General features: G+C 41.5%; 1 protein-coding gene across 2 annotated transcripts in view; it reads right to left on the reverse strand.

Annotated features, from left to right (window-relative positions):
• The window catches only part of GALNT18 (polypeptide N-acetylgalactosaminyltransferase 18), a gene marked incomplete at its 3' end in the record, with an annotated part of 328593 nt that overhangs the window by 73098 nt on the left and 236500 nt on the right, over positions 1-18995 (reverse strand). For both annotated transcript variants that reach the window (XM_084248480.1, XM_084248479.1), the window contains exons 4-6: positions 15207-15390; positions 13404-13601; positions 8094-8208 (exon numbers count right to left, since the gene is read on the reverse strand). In XM_084248480.1, the coding sequence (XP_084104606.1) occupies positions 8094-8208; positions 13404-13601; positions 15207-15390 (497 nt within the window). The remainder of the gene's footprint in view (positions 1-8093; positions 8209-13403; positions 13602-15206; positions 15391-18995) is intronic.

Consider the following 18995-nt stretch of genomic DNA (forward strand, 5'->3'; position numbering starts at 1 on the left):
AACAATCCTATAGGAAAATGGGCCAAAGATATGAAAAGCTCTTGGAAAAAAAGAAATGCAAATGGCCTTAATCACATGAAAAGCTGTTCAACTTAGTTCTTATTAAGAGAAATGTAAATGAAAACTACACTGAAAGTCATTTCTCGTCTTTGAGATTGGCCAAAACCCAAATATTCCACAACACATCTTGTTGGTTGACTGTGAGGAAACTGGCATGTTCATCACAGCCAGCGGGAAAAAGTACGATATCTTTGGAGGGGTACTTGACAATGTCTAGCAAAATGATACATGCATTTTCTCATTGACCTCAAAATTTCACTTCTAGGAGTCTATATGTAAACAATAACCCAGTAAATGTGTGGAAAAATACACAGGATTATTGCTTATAGCACTATGCCCTCAAACTGGTAGAATAAAGTATAGAACATTCATGCTTTGGAGCACTATGCAGCTATAAAAAAGCACTGATGAATATCTATATACCAATTGTCTAAGAAACAGGAGATATGAATATAAATATATATATGTTCTTATATATTTTTAAAGTGTAAAGTAAAGCAAACAAAGTGCTTATGTTAGAAGTACTGAAAACAGGATAAAGAGGACAGTGATAGAAGGTAGACCTTTCTAAATATACTTTCTTTTATGAATTTGACTTTGGAATTAAATAAATAGTTGGAGTAAAAATTAATGTAAAAAGGCAATTTTTGAAAATCAAGAGCAAAATGAAACAAATTAACCTGCTTACTAGGTTAGTAGGATAATCACACTGAGAGGAGCTATTCTAGATAATTTTAAATCACAGTAATTCACAGTAATTTGACTATATATCTCTAGTGGAATATAATCTAAAAATAAAACAGAGAAGTGCAAAAAAATTAAACTGTTTCTAGTAATCATATTGTGGGGGGCTAGTGTTGTTACAAGTATTCTGAGACAGTTATGTGCATACTGGGAAATAAAATAAACAAGAAATTACAATGGTGTCATTAAGAACCAGAATTTTTGGCATGGGAGAAGGGAAATATATGTGTAATATCAATGAGGTTAAGTAAAAACCCTTTAGTTCTAAACTTGAACCAGAGAGATCATCATGAATTCCTGGAGCATTTTATCCTTGACAATAATATTCTAGCATTGACTACTAAAAAGACCTAGAATGTGGATGAATCCATTAGCACAAAGATTATGCTTTCACATACCATAAAATACCATTTTTCACTAAAAAAAAAGCCAGACTCCTTAGCAAAATGGCTGATTACAGGTGTAGAGCAGGAAATGTATGGAACCTGAGTATCTTGTTGGTAGGGAAACGATTAAAGAGTCAAAAGGACTCAGGCTGCCAATAAACAAAGGTGGACATTTTGTAAATCAACAAAGGATATTAAATGCAATCAATTGAATTATATTAAATATCTTTAAATCTATGAATTCATAATACTAAGAAACCTAATTGGTCCCCTTTGAATGATGGCAGAAAATTAATTCATTATTTTGAAAGCTATTACGGAATTACTTATCTGAATTTTCCAAATAAACTTTATTGCACTCCCTGGTAACCAAATAATGGATGACTATAATATGTTTCACTGATAAGCGAGTAGGAAAATAAAATCAAAATATTGCCGTTTTGTGACTCTTAATGAATGCCTGGATCTACAAAACCAGTAAGAGCTGCTACTGTTACTGATGGGGAGACAGTTGATGTTAAACACCTTGGGATAGAACTATACAAATACTGCCTATGAAATGGTCTTGCTACAGAACTGAACCTACCTCTATAGATCTAACCACCATTTCACAAGAAATACATATATTTACATATATATATTCTATAAGAAATACATATATTTCCAAATATTCACTGGGTTATTGTTTACATATAGACTCCTAGAAGTGGAATTGTGACAGAAGGACATGTTGAGTGACATTAGGAGACTGTTACCAGGAAAATCTAGCTGATGGGAATCTTTATAGAATAAGTGACCTGATCTCTTTAAAAATAAATTATAAGGGGGAAAAAGGATGGAGAGAGAAATTCAACAGTTTAATAGACACTTGAAAGATACAGTAACCAACTGAATCTTGATTCAAGCAAACAAATTATGAAACAAAAATTAATGAGAGAATTTCAAAAATTTAAACTCGATAGAAGATTTGGTGGTTTTAGAGAATTCTTTCAACACTTTTCACACTGGAAATAGTGTTATGGTCACATTTTTAAAAGTCCCTTTCTATTTTAGATGTATATGACATTTTTTATGACATAATATCTGGGATTTGCTTCAAAATGATGAGTTGAGAGAAGAATGGGTAGGGACAGAGATTAAAATCAAACTGTCCATAAGATGACAATGTTGAAACTCAGTTATGCATGCAAAATTATTTATTATACTATTCTCCTGTTTTTTGCAGATGTTTGAAATGGGTTTAAAATCACATTTATGATAAAGAACCCAGAATATGGAATACAATACCCTGGATAGTATATTACTTGTTGTAGAGGACATTTGAATTCAGGTTTCATATCCCCTTTCTATTACACATAACATGTAATTTTTGCCTCAATGGAACCTGAAAGGAGGCAGAAATGACATACCCTTATCTCCAAGAAGCTAAGGCACTGTCCTATAATCAAGGTTTAGCCATCTGTTTCCTCTCAGCAGGGACTCTGAACCTTGGTGAGTGTCACTAAGAAACAAGTAACAGTGCCCAGTATCCAGTAGTGGGGCCTTTAGTCATGGTAGTGTGGTAAGCAGATAGATCCTAACAAGATAATCCTTACTACCTGGCTTTTCTGTTTCCTTTGTGTAGTTTCTACTGGTTTCTGCTTACTTTCTGAATCTGCTTCTCCAGAGTTATTCTTTGGACTTGCCAACAGCCTAATAAATTCCTTTTCTCTTTAAGTTAGTCTGAGTCAGTTTTCTTACTTAAACATAGATTCCTGAGTGTTAGCTGAATAAAAAGTAAAGTAGCACTATAATAATGTAAATGAAAGTATGCTTTAAAAAATAAGCACTATATAAACTGTGTGGTAATGTATTTACAGAACACACACACATATACATAGCTACATGTATAACAGATACAATAAAATGTATTGTACAGAGCACTTTATAGTTTATGAAGCTTTTAAATTGATTTCTTGTTATCTTTATTGTTAAAATAATGACAATAATAAAGAGTTAACGCATAAGGAGGAATTCACTTTTTGGATAACAACCACATTTTAAATCTTATAACACTATTAGAATAATAATATTGGTTTGCCTACAGCACTTGATCACTATGTGCATTAAATAGGATAATTGTAGGGAAACAATTTTGACAATACAGAGGAAATGCATTTCCACTGACACTTAGTTGATATAGAAGCCAAGATGAACATAGACGAGGGCTCAGGGATCTCTAATATCTGGTGATTATGCAATTTGTAAAGTCTACTCCTCCTATGTCCATAGCTTCTTTGCTCTCTTCATTTTACCTATGCAATAGCCACTGAAATTTTCCCAGGATGTGGGGAGACACTTGATTCTCCAAGGCTAAGAAAATTTATGAGGGGATGAAAACTGGCAGACTTAGGCAACAGAATGATATCATGGATTTCGAATAAAGTCATTACGAAACCTCAAATACAAATTTCTGCTTGATTGAGCTACTAAATAAGGATATCCAGATAAGGAGAACCTTGACAGATTCCTTCATGACAAAAGGTGGAGCCAGCCAGCTAGTCTTCCTCCTGTTTTAGATGTTCAGGTGCAGGGGGCAGGATCATTCTTAAGGAGAGATCTTAATATTAAATCAGATCTTCTGATGAGGAAAAGCAAAATCAGTTAAAAGTTGTTACTGGGGCTTTGATAGTCTGGGTGAGCCAAAATAACAGCAATGATCCAGCCTTTGGAGAAGGCAGAAAAAGGTCAGCTAGACTGGGTGATGTAAATCATAAGAGCAGACTATATTCTAAAAAGACAGATGATTATCAATGTTCCAAGACAGACTCTAAAATGCCAATAAGAAACATTCAGACAAGGAGTCAGTGATGCAGATATGACTAAGTGGATGTTCAACCTATCTGGTTGACTATCTTCTCTGTGATACATTCCAAAGAGTTCCATCTAGTCAAGAGTCAACCACAGCAGGGCAAGATGGAGAGGAGGTTGATTTTGTCTTACTGCCTGCTCTGGACCCCCTGGGTTGGGCATTGGAAGCAGCAGTTGTGCTGACACTATTTCCCTCCCCTTCCTAACTCGGTGGTTTCCATTCCAGAAAGGTGGGGAGAGCTGCTATTTATATTAAATAATTTAATTTCAGGGAGTGATAAATATACTTGTAGCCTCCTCACATCATAACATTTTACACCACTGCAGCCTCATACACCCAGTGTCAACTCTCTCAATAATATGATCCCCCTTGTCCTTGATTTAATCTTGTGTTACATGAAATTGACATAGGGAAAATGATCTGTAAGACAAGGCATTTAGATGTTAACTTGTAAAGCATAAAAGAAAAACACTAATAACCACACAAGCATCAATATTAGAGATGACCAGTTACTCTGTATCCCTTTAGAGGAACCAACTAGTCCTGCCTTCTGTTTTCTGCTCTGTCAGCCAACAGATTGCAGGGGCTCTGCTTAAAAGTCACCTTTCCTTCAACTCCAATGCCCTGTACCCCTGTCAAGTAAAAGGAAAGAAATGGAGGGAGGGGAAGTCCTAGACAGAGAAATAAGACAAGAGAAAGACATACAAGGAATCCAAATAGGAAAAGAAGAAGTCAAACTATCACTATTTGCAGATGATATGATAATATACATAGAGAACCCCAAAAACTCCACAGAAAAACTAATTCAACTCATCAATCAGTTCAGTAAAGTGGCAGGATACAAAATCAACACACACGCAAAAGTCAGTAGCCTTCCTATACACAAACAATAAATCTGAAGAAGAAGAAATAAAAAAAACCCATCCCTTTTATTATCGAAACAAAAAAAAAATCAAATACTTGGGAATAAATCTAACAAAAGAGGTAAAGGACCTATACAAAGAAAACTATAAAACACTGTTAAAAGAAATAGAAGAAGACACAAAGAAATGGAAAGACATCCCCTACTCATGGATTGGAAGAATAAACATTATTAAAATGGCCATCCTACCAAAAGCAATATACAGATACAATGCTATTCCAATAAAAATTTCAATGTCATTCTTCAAAGAAATAGAACAATTATTGATGAAATTCATATGAAATCACCAAAAACCCCGAATAGCCAAAGCTCTCCTGAAAAAAAAAAGAAGGGAATGGAGGCATCACACTCCCAGACTTTAAACTATACTACAAAGCCATAATCATCAAAACTGCTTGGTATTGGAACATGAACAGACACACAGACCAATGGAATCAAATAGAAAATCCAGAAATAAACCCACAGATTTATGGTCAACTAACCTTTGACAAAGTAGCAAAGACTATGCATTGGAGCAAAGAAAGTTTGTTCAATAAATGGTGCTGGGAAAACTGGGTCGCTACATGCAAAAGAATGAAGCTTGACCACTACCTCACACCATACACAAAAATCAACTCAAAATGGATTAAAGAACTAGACATAAAACCTGAAACCATAAAATACATAGAAGGAAATATAAGCAAAACACTAGGTGATATGCACATCAAAGACATCTTTACAGACATATCATCCAAAACAGTAATAGTGAAGGCAAAGATAAACTAGCTGGGACTACATCAAATTAAAGAGCTTCTGCACAGCAAAAGAGACAATAACAAAAACAAAGAGAAACCCCACCAACTGGGAGAACATTTTTGCACACAACACTAATGATAAAGGACTGATCACAAAAATCTGCAAAGAGCTGATGAGACTCAACAACAACAAAGAAAATAATCCTGTCAAAAAATGGGCAGAAGAGCTAAAAGAAACTTCTCTGAAGAGGAAATGCAAATGGCCAACAGGCATATGAAAAAATGTTCAACATCACTTGTAATCAGGGAAATGCAAATCAAAACTACCATGAGATACCATCTTACACCAGTGAAAATGGCACATAATAAAAAAACTAGCAACAACAAATGTTGGCGAGGGTGTGTAGAAAAAGGAACTCTCCTGCACTGTTGGTGGGAGTGCAAACTGGTCCAACCACTGTGGAGAGCTGTGTGGAGATTTCTTGACCTACTAAACATAGAGATTCCATATGATCCAGCAATTCCACTCCTAGGTATTTACCCAAAGGACACAGAAACATCAATTCCAAAGAGCACCTGCACCCCTATGTTTTAGCAGCACTGTTTACAATAGCTAAGCTTTAGAAACAACCCAAATGCCCAAAAATAGATGACTGGATCAAGAAGACGTGGTACATATACACCATGGAATATTACTCCGCATTCAAAAAAGATAAACACATGCAATTTGCAGCAACGTGGATGGCGCTGGAAGGGATCATGCTCAGCGAAATAAGCCAGAAAGAAAAAAAAAAAAAAAAATACCGGATGGTCTCACTCAGAGCAGGAATCTAGAAAACCTAAATAAGGACCAGGAAAAAGAATAACTATAAGAAAGAAAAAACCAAAATCAACAAACAACTATGAACCAGAGACACTCTATGGGGGGTGGGGGGCGGGGAGGTGAGGGATTGGGGTCAAAATAAGGGGGTTGCAATTGTATGGGGAATATAAAAATAAAATTTATTTAAAAAAAGTAATAAATGATTTAAAAAAATAAAAATTCTGTTAAGCTTCTAAAAAAAAAAAAAAGAAAAAAAGAAACGGAGGGAGTTGGGGAGGAAGGTCAGGTACATTTCATACCCTGAACACAAACTACCCAAAGAAGCATTCACATGTATTTGAAAGCCTTCCCTAAGCCCACAATCAGAACAGATTTCGAGTCCAGGGATGGAAAAGCCAGAACTCTCCCACCTCCATGATTGACTCATGTACATGTTGGAAGCAGAGTTCACAAATCTAATTCCTTTCCCCATTCCCAGACATTTTTACCCAGTAGAGAGCATAAGTGACTAGGCCATCCTGCCTGTTCAGCCAACTCCTGGCAGAAGCTCCTAGTGAAAAATAATATGTTTGGGGTAAGCATTTATCTAGGAGTGGTGCTGAAGTGAGATGGTGAGGACGTAAATGGTGAATAAATGACTGGTGTAGAAAGAGCTGGAGAAATGAAGGTGATTATGCAGGAACTGTCTTCTATGAATATATTAGCTCCCCAATAAGCCCATGTATTTTGACTACCTCCAAAGCATTTTCTCTGGGTTTCAGTGAATACAGGTGTCTGGAAGTATTTTTTCAGCACAGCTTCAGACAAGCCGTTCCTGCTGCTGGATTACAAAGCCCTAATATTAAGTCTGGCTGACAAGTCACCTGCCAGCCACTGCAGGTGAGATGCTTGGGGGAGGTGCCTAGTTTCCCTATAGGACAGGCAAGACTATTCATGGCCAGCTGACTGCCCATTGGGGAGGAAGTTCCCAGGAGGTCAGAGTGGAGGGGAGGGTGTATCTAAGCTGGAAACCTTGAGTGGAAACTGATGATGCCAGATACAGACCACTAAGGGACCAACAGGGCAAGAGTAGAGTCACCAGGGGGTACCAGGCATATGTCAGGGTGGTCTACATGAGGGCTGGCAGTAAGGAGGAACATCTCAGATGATTTCCAGAACACCCAGGTGCAAGGTCTGGCAAGCCTGCAGTGTATGAGTATGCCAGTGCCCCACTGAAAGGACAGTGGGACCATCCTGGGAAAAGCCACAGCTTGAATGTTGAATCTTTCATGAGGTTAGGGCCGCTCCCTGGATAGAGGAGTGAGTGTCCCTCTAGGGTAAGACCTAAGATCCCCTCACTATGGCTGACATCAACTCTCCCACACTCCACATCCAGACAGCAATTACTAAAATCCTCTTCTCGAAGAATTTATCGATCCTCTCCCATGTTCCTATCAGCCCTGATCACATACACACAGCCAAGGCCACTCAGAATCAGTCTGTGGTCCTCAACCTTGACCCCATTTTTCCATGCCAAACTCGTTCACCCTTTGGGGAGCTGAGCCAAGTCCTGTCAGTGAGAAAACCTACTCACCCTGATCCCAAGTTCAACATTCTCGCCTCCGTAGACCTCCATGCCTTCGTCCAGTAAGCCGATCTCCTGGAAATACTGCCGGTCCACGATGAAGCAGCCAATGAGTGCAGGGCTCCTGCAGAGGTGTGGGGAGATGGGCCAATGGTTAGCAAAGGGGCTTGTCTCCTGGGGCATGCAGACGGAGTTTAAGCAGAGGCGCATTCTACCAGGAGGACCTGTTCTCTCCCTTCCTTTGCTATCAGAGGTAGTGTGGACCTTGTTCTCCAAGTGGCCCTCCAGGGTCCACCCTCACCAACCACTCAGGGAGGCCCTCATCAGGTCAGAGGCAGACAGCTCCTGTCCTGGGGCTGGCTGTGATTTTTGGTGGTGCAAACACGCGCGTGTGCGTGTGCATGCGTGTGTGTGTGTTAGCCCAGAGATGTGGAGGTCAGTCTCTGGTTTAGATCAAATGCCTGTATTTCTAGCTTCCCTGACCTCTGAACCCTGAACTTGCATGGTCAGTCTGTTTCTGCCAATTTTTCTGCCCTTCCTCACTTTGTGTTCTGCATGCTTTTTAAAACACTTCTAGGGCCTCCCCGGTGGCGCAGCGGTTGAGCGCTGGGTTGCGAAGCTGCCCGCAGCCGCTGCAGTGCCGGTTCGAACCCCGGCCACTGGGTGAGGGTCCCACATGGCGCGCAGACCTCTCCTGCCGCCCGCTGCTCCCCTCAGCAGTGTACTTTGTCATTCTGCCTGCTCTGTTCTCCCCTCTGATTCTGGTGAATTCTCTCACCCTCCTGCACTTCTGACTGTACCCAGTGCTTGTATAAATAAATAAATTAAAAAAATCTTAAAAAAAATAAAGCACTTCTAATTGGCTCCATTTGAAAGGATTAGCTTTAGATAATGTGATAAATAATTTGGATTTATCTGTAGGTAAAGAAGTGTCAACAAAGAATCTTAAGTGGGACAGTGATGTGAACAGATCTGTGTTTTTAAAAAGAACACTTTGGCAGCAGTGGGTGATTGACTGGAGGAGACTGGGTAAAAACTGAAAATGCCAGGTGGGAAGCTTGTTGCTATAACCCAATGAGAAAGGATAAGGACTTGGAGCATCAGGAATGAAGAAAGGGTTTGTCTAAAGACATATTTTGATGTCCTATTCTCAACATATTTCAAAACAGGTGAACTTTGAGAGTGAAGGAGAGAGGGAGAAATCCGGACGCCAGCTGGCTCTCAGACTGGAGTAGTCCCGGCAGCTGTTTAGTAGGGGTTGTAGAGAAAAGATGATCTCCAGATGCCTGTGGGACACTAGGGGGCAATATCCTACAGGCAGGGCTTTGGTAGACAGCCTGGGACTGGAATTCAGCTGGGGTCTTAGGCTGGAGCATCACCTAAGAGCTGGTAACTGGCCCAGGAACAAGAGACCTTACTCAGTGAGGGTGTGGGTGAGGAACTAACTGGCTGTGTGCAGACACCTGATCCAGGATGTCACAAGGAGCCATTCGCATGAGGTGAATCAGCATCAGAGCATGTGCGTACTTCTCTGCTGAGAGCATTAACTCATACAAACAAATTTGCATTGTTCCGCTGCACACTGCTACCATTTCTAGCCCTTGTAGCATCTTATGAGCTGGTGGCTAAGCATGTGGAGGGAATGAGAAAGCAAAGGAAGCATCCTTAGCAATGAGAAGATTGTCAGTCACATATTTTGCAGTTCATTTCTTTTGGAGATTGTTGAGGCATGAGGTTGTTCAGGCCTGGAGTCCCTGTCCTTTCTCCTTTCAAATCAAATTTTATTCTGAATGGGCTCACCTTTCATAGACTGCAGGCACCCAATGTGGTCATTCCAACACAATTCACCATTGCTACAGCAGGCTGAGTTCCTAGGGGTAGGCCCTTGACCCTGGCCTTGGAGGAGTGCTATGGCAGTGTGTCTTTAGCCTCTCTGAGTCTCCGATTCCGTAGCTATGAAATGGAATCAATGATGATCTCTCAAGACTTAAAATAAATAATGTAAAGCATTTGCAAGCCTCTTAGACATAACTGGCACTCAAAAGATCATTTTTAAAAATGCACTTGAACAGTGAAGAAGCCCAGAGACTCCCCTCTCTAAATGCATGGTGATTTAAAAACACCAGCCAAGCAGAGTAGGGTCTCAGCCTTTTCTTGGACATTCCGAAAATGTTGAGCATGACAGTACAGTCCCAGGACAAGCAGGAAGGGGTCTCCCTCGAATGACCAGACCCAGTCAGGGAAAGAAAATGGTCTACAGTTACTCTGGGGTGAGCACAGGCCACCTGTGCTATCTGTTACTTACTAACCAGTTAGGGAATTAAGTGGGCTGTGTTAGCCTGAGAATGTTATAAATTTATACCTTCTCAAATTCCCAAAAGGATTAGAAATAGCTTTTAGGAAAATGGAAAACACATTGAAAAGTAAAATAGATAAATGTCTAGAAAGACTAAAGTTCACAACCAATTGGGGTCCTATTAGAATGCTTTGATAGTCCAAGATGCTCCTTCATGGTTCTTCAAGTAGATCTACAAAGCTGACTCTGAGATTCCTGGTGGCCAAGATGAATATGAACACAGATGGTCTTAGAAATAAGATTTTTACAGGGGCCTCCTTGGTGGCACAAGGGGTTAAGACACACCACTATGGAGCTGTCCGCAGCCACTGCAGCACAAGTTCAACCCCTGGCCAGGGACCTGACCCACATGGTGCAGCAGACCTCTCCTGTCTCACCCACTGCTCCCCTCAGCAGTGTATTTCAGTCAGTCTGCCTGTTCTGTTCCCTACTGTCTCTGGTGAATCCTCTCACCTCCGACATCTCTGGCCTGTGCCCCAGTTCTTGTATGCATAAATAAATAAATCTTTAAAAAAAGAAATAAGATTTACAGTTCACATGTAGCAATGTCATCCATACTCATTTTTCAGGGATAGTAAAGCTTTCTTTGATGAGTAGTCTGAAAGAAATTTCTCAGGTTGGTCTTATTCATAAGGTCACTTTGGGAAATAGTGAATAACTATCTCAAAGACATCTCTTTAGAATGCAAGGGAAGATATCACTGGGATTTTTTTCCCCCAACTTACAGCACATATGGGCAAAGCACTTAAGTATAGCTCCAAGGAAACAGGAGCTGAGGTGGGCTAGATAAATTTTATAACCCACAGCATTCTGTGGGGCTGTCTTCATCTAGAGATAAAACCAGGAAGGTTCTCCTCCAAACCTTCCAAAATTATAATTTCTCTCAGTCAAATTTTTGGTTAAAAAAATCATTGATGAAAAATTTGAAGTTGAGATGATATTTTCTATCAAAGAACTAACTAGAATGCAGGCTTCCTGATTAAGACCAGGTGGTTAGCAGAGATGAGCAGAACAGACGTTGCAAATACCAATGCATTCTTCTCCAAGAACATTCATACCTGACACTATTTCTGTCCAAAAGACCTGGGGGCAGAACACAGCCACAACAGGTCTGAGCGCAGCCGGGGGGTATCTCAGGGATGACAGAAAGACACAGAAACTGGTGGCCTGAGTTTGGACTCTGCCTCCACTGCCCGGAGTCTTTGGCAGGCCCATTCTCCTTCATCAGCCTTGCTTTCTTCCTCTAGTGACACAGGGACAAACTGGTACTGGCTTCTGGTGTGGATCAAATGAGACCATGTGTGTAACAAGCATTGTGCACAGTGACTTCCCAACAAATATTTAGCAACACTAAACTGTGGTGGGGGCCTACAGCAGAGACAAAGACAGGAAAGCTAAGCAGAATTTTCTTCCACCTGTTTTAAATACGAACATAGTTTTTTCTTCTGGCAAGGAAAAATGTAATCTTCAGATAATAATCACCCACTTTCAATTAAATTTTTCATAATCTATCTCCCTCATGGAACATAAAGCAACATCAGCTTCTAATCTCTTCTTTCATTCCAGGAATGGTCCCCTAGGCCACCTTCTGGTGTCTGTGTATTTAATGGGCAGGACTTTGCAGGGAACATAAAGGCACCTGATCTGTGATTAACATAGGCAGAAATAAGGGCTTGGTGGTGAAGGCTATTTCAGGAGTTCTGACCCATAAAACAGAGTCTGCACAGGAAAGTCATTTAGATGTCAATGAAGGCAGCAGCAAAGACAGAAAGAGTCTGGTATCTATAAAACACAGTGTGGACCCTACAAGATGAGTTCAAGTATCAGCCAGGTGGGCTACAGCTGCTGTGGGGCTGGTCTTTCCTCTTGCGCCTCCAGCCTCTGTGCCTGGGGCTGCCCTCTCTCTGCCCTTCTTCCAAAGCCTTTGACCTACTTCTCTGTACATGAACTCGCGCTACGGGTGAGTGAGTAAATGGGTATGTGGGTGCCCCTGCCCCAACCTTGCAATCTCCTACTTACTCTTAAAAATAAGAGCAAATGCTACACCCTCTTAAAGAGTTCCCCCATGTTCCGTGGAGTTCCCACCTACATGGTGTAGTAATTTGTCATTCCAATTTTTTTTTTTGTCTGTCTTCACTAGATTCCAGGGTTTTGAGGGAAGGAATGAGTCTTCTTTTTTTAAAGATTTTTTTTTAAATTTATTTATACAAGAGCTGGGGTGAAGGCCAGAGGCATGGGAGGGTGTGAGGATTCACCAGAGACAGAGCGGGGAACAGAACAGGCAGACTGATGAAATACACTGCTGAGGGCAGCAGCGGGCGAGACAGGAGAGGTCTGCCACACCATGTGGGCATCTCCCCAGCTGGCCAGGAATTGAACCCGCGCTGCAGAGGCTGTAGACAGCTTCACAGTGCTGTGCTCAATCCGTGCCCCACAGTGATATGAGGACATGAATAACTCTGAGCCCCTGTGTGGATTCTAGTGGCCATGATTTTTTTTTAAAGATTTATTTATTTTTATACAAGAGCTGGGGTACAGGCCAGAGGCGGGGGTGGGGAGGATAAGAGGATTCATCAGAGACAGATCAGGGAGCAGAACAGGCAGAAGGACCAAAATACACTGCTGAGGGTAGCAGCGGGCATGACAGGAGCGGTCTGCCACGCCATGTGAGAATCTCCCTGGCTGGCTGGGAATCAAACCCGCGTTGCAGAGGCTGTGGACAGCTTCACAGTGCTGTGCTCAACCCGCTGCACCACCGGGAGGCCCTAGTGGCCATGATTCTTTCAAAAGAGATCATCAAAGCCTGGAGCAGTGACTTAAGTTTACTCATAATTCCTTTCCATGCCCCGGCCCCATCTGACCATGCTGCCATGGGACTGGAGTTAGAGGAACGAAGGTTGGATGGGGAAGGAAGCCCTTGCTGCGAGGCAAGGCCAAGAGAGCCATGGGTAAGGAGGCTTTACCTGATCGGGGCAGTGGAGTTCTCAAGCTTCCACCAGGCCTTGGGGGGGTTGAGGTAGCGGCACCACAGCTCCCAGTCAAAGCCTTGGGCAGCCAGAGGGTACTCTTCTATCTCAAAGTTGTCATATTTGATGTTGTCAAAGGATGGTGAGATAATCCGCTTCCGGTTCTCCTTGATGCGGGTGAGGACAGGCTCAGCCCTGAGCAGGAAGGGGCGAGAGAAGAGTAAGTGCTTCTAAGGTGGACAAACATCAGACTGGCCACTTCAAAGCTCCTCCCCCCGCTGAGAGAGGAAGGAACACCTGGCCAGGGGACAGCTGTTCTGCTCCTGGGAAGGGTACCAGCTCGCTGCCCCCCAACCTAATCTCCCATACTTTTGTGTTGGCAAGAGTCCTGGCTACCCTTCAGCCCATGCCAGGCTGAGCTGATTTTTAGCGCCTTAGATCCTTGTGTCTGCTCACTTTCCCTTTTCCCACTAGAAGGAAAATCAAGACTTGAAAAAGAAGAAAGGAACAGATCTGAGGTTCTGTGGGAAGCTTTCAACTTGGGCTTTGATTTTGCTAAACTTCAGAGTAGCAATCTGGAGGAAAAGACAGAGGTTGGCAGAAACAGGGAGATGAGAACAAACCTATTTTCACCAGCTCCGTGACACCATTGCACCCCAACAACCCTTCTTCCCCACTCCCGAAGGAGAGTGGGAGAAAGTGGTCAGAGCTTTCCCAGGGAGCCCCTGTGGGTACCAGGCAAGAAATATGTTGGCAGACAGGAATGATCAGCTTCTCATTAATAATGCATTTGGTGCATAATTGTTTATTCAAATCAGCTTGAAATAGTAAGTGCCCCTCTCCTCTTCTGGCCATAAATTCAGTGAAAATGCTTTTTTAAATAGTTACAAATGGCAAACAGGGACTTCAACTATAAAAAATGGCTGCATTGCTGACATAATTTTGGCCTGTTATATAAAAGTATGCCTGAATTTAGCCATGCTGGGTGAGTGCCTGGCTACTCCTTCCTGCTAAAGTCCCTGCTCACCTCACTCTAGGGAGGCAGAGGATGGTACCTGGTGCTGGGGGAGGAGGGCAGACCCTAGCCCCATCAGGCACAGTGGTTTGCAGTGTGGTACATTCAGTTATTCCCAGGGTTAGGCCCCCAGCGCCTAGGCTCTCTGTAAAACCACACACAGCACACCCTCCAGTCCCTTGGCCCTGCAGGGATGCTGACACCAGTTCCCCCATCCCAGAGCAGTGGCAGTCACAGAGACCTTGAATCTGTTTTCTTTCCCCACCCTGCACTTAAGCAGCCATAACCTGAGAAAGAAAGGACTAAGATCTAATTTCAGCAGTAGATGCTACCTCTGGTCTGGCCTCTGAGGGAAGCCAGGGCACCTTTGACATCAGCGAACTTAGCTCCCTTTGCCCACTTGGTGTTGGCCCTCTCTGGGTGGTTTCTGCTTCATGTCTGGTCCAGCTCTCCCTCTCCTGGGGCTTGCCACCCTATCCATAGTGGAACTGGGACTCTGATTTGCTCTTGCATTTACTCCATCCCAGATCTTGTCTTCTAGAGGACCACGTCAGGTGAAGTCACCCCTTTAGACACTGTGCTTTCCTGTTGACCCTTGGGTCTGCCCCCCAACCCCACTCCAAAGCACAAGCTCCACTGCCTAGGTTGCTCACATGCCCAAGTACCTTTGTTCCAGAATTCTCTCCTTTCCCTACATGGCTCAGATTCTAGCATGCTTTGCTCCCATTTGAGCCAAAGCCCCTAGGGCCACACTGGGAGTCCTCCTGTCTACTGAGGGCACTTACCAGCCCACATTGAACTCCACATGGGCATCAAAGAGTGCCACCACGGGGGCAGTGGCAGCTCTCCAGCCACTGACCCTGGAGCGGATCAGGCCTTCTTGCTTGCTGTGGCGCACGACTTTGATGAAACCAGGCTTCTGGCCGTTCACCTTGTCCACATACTCTGTCAGCTTCTCCTTCAGTTCCTCTGTTAGGGAGAAAATATATAGTTAGCATAATGGGGGTGAGGTATGGACTGGGAGAATCCACATAATCCTAGTGAACAATCTACCTAGAGCTATATGTAAATTTAATGCAATCCCCATCAAAATACCAACAATATTCTTCAAAGAAATTGAACAAAAAATAGTGAAATTTATATGGAGCTATAAATAACAACAGCAATTTTGAGGGGAAAAAAAGGAGAGAAATGTGTTATCTGACTTTAAAATATACTATAAAGCAGCTACAATTAAAACACTATGGTATTGGCATAAAAACAGTCACATGGATCAATGGAACAGAAAGTTCAGAAATAGAGTCATATATACACATCAATACTTAATTTATGATACAGGAATCATGACTAGGGAAAGGAGAGTCTCTAACAAAGGGTGCTAGGAAAACTGGACAGCCTGTGTTAAAGAATGAGGTTGGATCACTCTCTAACTTCACACACATAAACAAATTCCAAATGCATTAAACATTTAGATATAATACCTACAACAATTAATATATAGATAGGATTATTTATTTATTTATTTATTTATTTATTTATTTATTTATTTTTGCACCAGGGACCTTTCTTTGCTGGAGACTGTGTAAACCTAGCAGAAGGCTCACCGAGGAGACAAAGGTAAGCTGGGAGGCTTGCCCATGCCGGGCGCCTTCTAGCCTGCAGTTCGAGCCCAGAGGGGAGCAGCACCCACTGCTGGGGCAGACTGGGCGTGCAGGGGAGCGCGTCCCTGGCACCAGCATTTTGCAGCAGGGACCTTTCTTGCTGGAGACTGTGTGAACCCAGCAGAAGGCTCACCGAGGAGACAGAGGTAAGCTGGGAGGCTTGCCCATGCAGGGTGCCTTCTAGCCTGCAGTCCCAGCCCAGAGGGGAGCAGCACCCACTGCTGGGGCAGACCGGGCGTGCAGGGGAGCATGTTCCCACATCGCCATTTTGCAGCAGGGACCTTTCTTTGCTGGAGACTTGTGAACCCAGCAGAAGTTCCCCAGAGGAGCCAGTGGTGAGCTGGGAAGGTCGCCCAAGATGCCGGCCAGTACCAGCAACACAGTGTCCCAAGGAATACGGCAAATTAGAAAACAGGCAGTAGGGAGTAGAAAAACCACATGCAACCCAGCAACTCCTCAGCAAAAAAGCACACCGCAAAAAGAAAACCATCTACCAGATTGCAACAACAGTAACTTGGAAGAACTTCTGAGCCTTCCAGATAGAGAATTTAAAATTGCTGTGATTAAAAAACTGACAGAAGTCATAAAGGAAAACAATGATAAGGGGAAAATAATTAATGACCAGAAGAATGGAATTGAATCCTAAAGAGGGAAGTAAAAGAAATGCAGGAGATCAAAGAATTAATGGAGACGCTAAAGAACTCTGGGAAAAGCAATGAAAGCAGAATAGATGAAATGGAAGAACGAATAAGTACTCTTGAAGACACAGAAATAAAAAGAACTAAAACAGAAAAGGAAGAAGTACGAAGGAAAAAGAACAAAGAAAGACTTCGAGAACTATCTGACTCCATGAGGAAAGGAAATATAAGAGTTATAGGAATCCCAGAAGGAGAGGAGAGAGATGTAGGAACAGAGAAAATATTCATGGATATAATTGAACAGAACTTCCCAAACGTGAAGAAGGAGCTGAAAATTGATATACAAGAAGCAAGAAGAACACCAAACTTCCATGACAAAAGGAAAAATACAGCAAGACACATAATAGTAAAGCTCCCAAGAATCCAAGACAAGGAAAAAATAATGAAACTAACAAGAGGAAAGAAACAGATAACATTCAAAGGGAAACCAATCAGACTGACATCAGACTTCTCTGAAGAAACACTACGGGCAAGGAGAGAGTAGAGGGACATAGTCAACAGACTCCAAGAAAACAGATGCCAACCAAGAATACTCTATCCCATAAAGCTATCCTTCCTCTTTGAAGAAAGAATAAGGACCTTCCCAGACAAATAGAAACTCTGGAATTTTATTACGACTAAACCCCCACTCCAAAAAATACTACAAGGAGTCCTAAAGCCAGAACCTCAGAGGGACGAATAACAACAAAAGAAGGCCAAAGAAAGTTATTAAAAGAATAAATAAATAAAATCAAAGGAAAGACAAACACAATGGCAAATACAGATGCTAACATATCAATACTAACTCTAAAAGTAAATGGACTAAAATCTTCAATAAAAAGACACAGAGTTGCAGGCTGGATTAAGAAACAAAACCCAACCTTTTGCTGTCTCCAGGAAACACATTTAGCTGCAAAAGATAAAAATAGACTCAAAGTTAAAGGATGGAAAACAATTCTACAAGCAAATGGACCAAAAAAGAAGGCAGGAACAGCTATACTCATATCAGATAAAACAGATTTCAAACTTAAAAAGATAAAAAGAGACCCCAGTGGTCGTTACATTACGATCAAGGGGACAATACTTCAAGAAGAAATAACATTAATTAACATATATTCACCAAACGAAGGAGCACCAAAATATATCAGACAACTATTGGCATCTCTGAAAACAGACATCAGAGAAAACACATACGTAGTGGGAGACTTCAACACAACACTATCAACAATGGATAGATCAACAAGACAAAAAATAAGTAAAGACACTAAAGCTCTAAATAAGGATCTAGAGTGCTTGGGCTTAATAGACATATATAGAACACTAAACCCAAAAAAATCTGAGTATACATTTTTCTCAAGCGCACAAGGATCATTCTCTAGGATCGATCATATACTGGGGCACAAAACAAACATCAACAGATACACCAAGATTGAAATCATACCAACCATCTTTTCTGACCATGAAGGCATCAAACTAGAAATAAACCATAAAAAGAAGGCAAGTTACTCTCCTAACTCGTGGAGATTGAAACCCACACTACTGGAAGTCCACTGGACTAACGAGGAGATAAAAGAAGAAATTAAAAAATTCTTTGAATTGAATGACAAGGAGGACACCAATTTCCTAAATGTATGGGATGCAGCAAAAGCAATAATGAGAGGAAAATATATAGCAGTAGAAGCTCATATCAAGAAACAAGAAAGAACTCAAAGAAACAACCTAATCTCAAAGCTCAAAGATCTAGAAAAAGAACAACAAAAAAACCCAAAACCAGTAGAAGAAAAGAAATAATAAAAACCAAAGCAGAAATAAATGAAATCGAAAGTAAAAAAAAAAAAAATCCAAAAGATTAATGAAACCAAGAGCTGGTTCTTCGAAAAAATCAATAAAATAGACAAACCCCTAGCCAGGCTCACAAAGGAAAAAAGGGAGAAAGCACAAATAAACAGGATCATCAATGAAAGAGGAGAAATCACAACGGACACAGCAGAAATCAAAAGAATAATTAATAACTACTATGAACAGTTATATGGAAACAAGTTCAACAATCTAGAGGAGATGGACAAATTCCTACAACTCTACAATCACCCAAAGCTAGATAAAGAAGAAATAGAACACCTAAACAAACCAATTACAATTAGCGAAATTGAAATGGTAATCAAAAATCTCCCCAAAAACAAAAGCCCAGGACCTGATGGATTTACAAATGAATTCTACCAAACATACAGAGACGAAT

Source organism: Talpa europaea (genome assembly GCF_964194135.1).
Source record: "Talpa europaea genome assembly, chromosome: 1".
NCBI classification, from domain to species: Eukaryota; Metazoa; Chordata; class Mammalia; order Eulipotyphla; family Talpidae; genus Talpa; species Talpa europaea.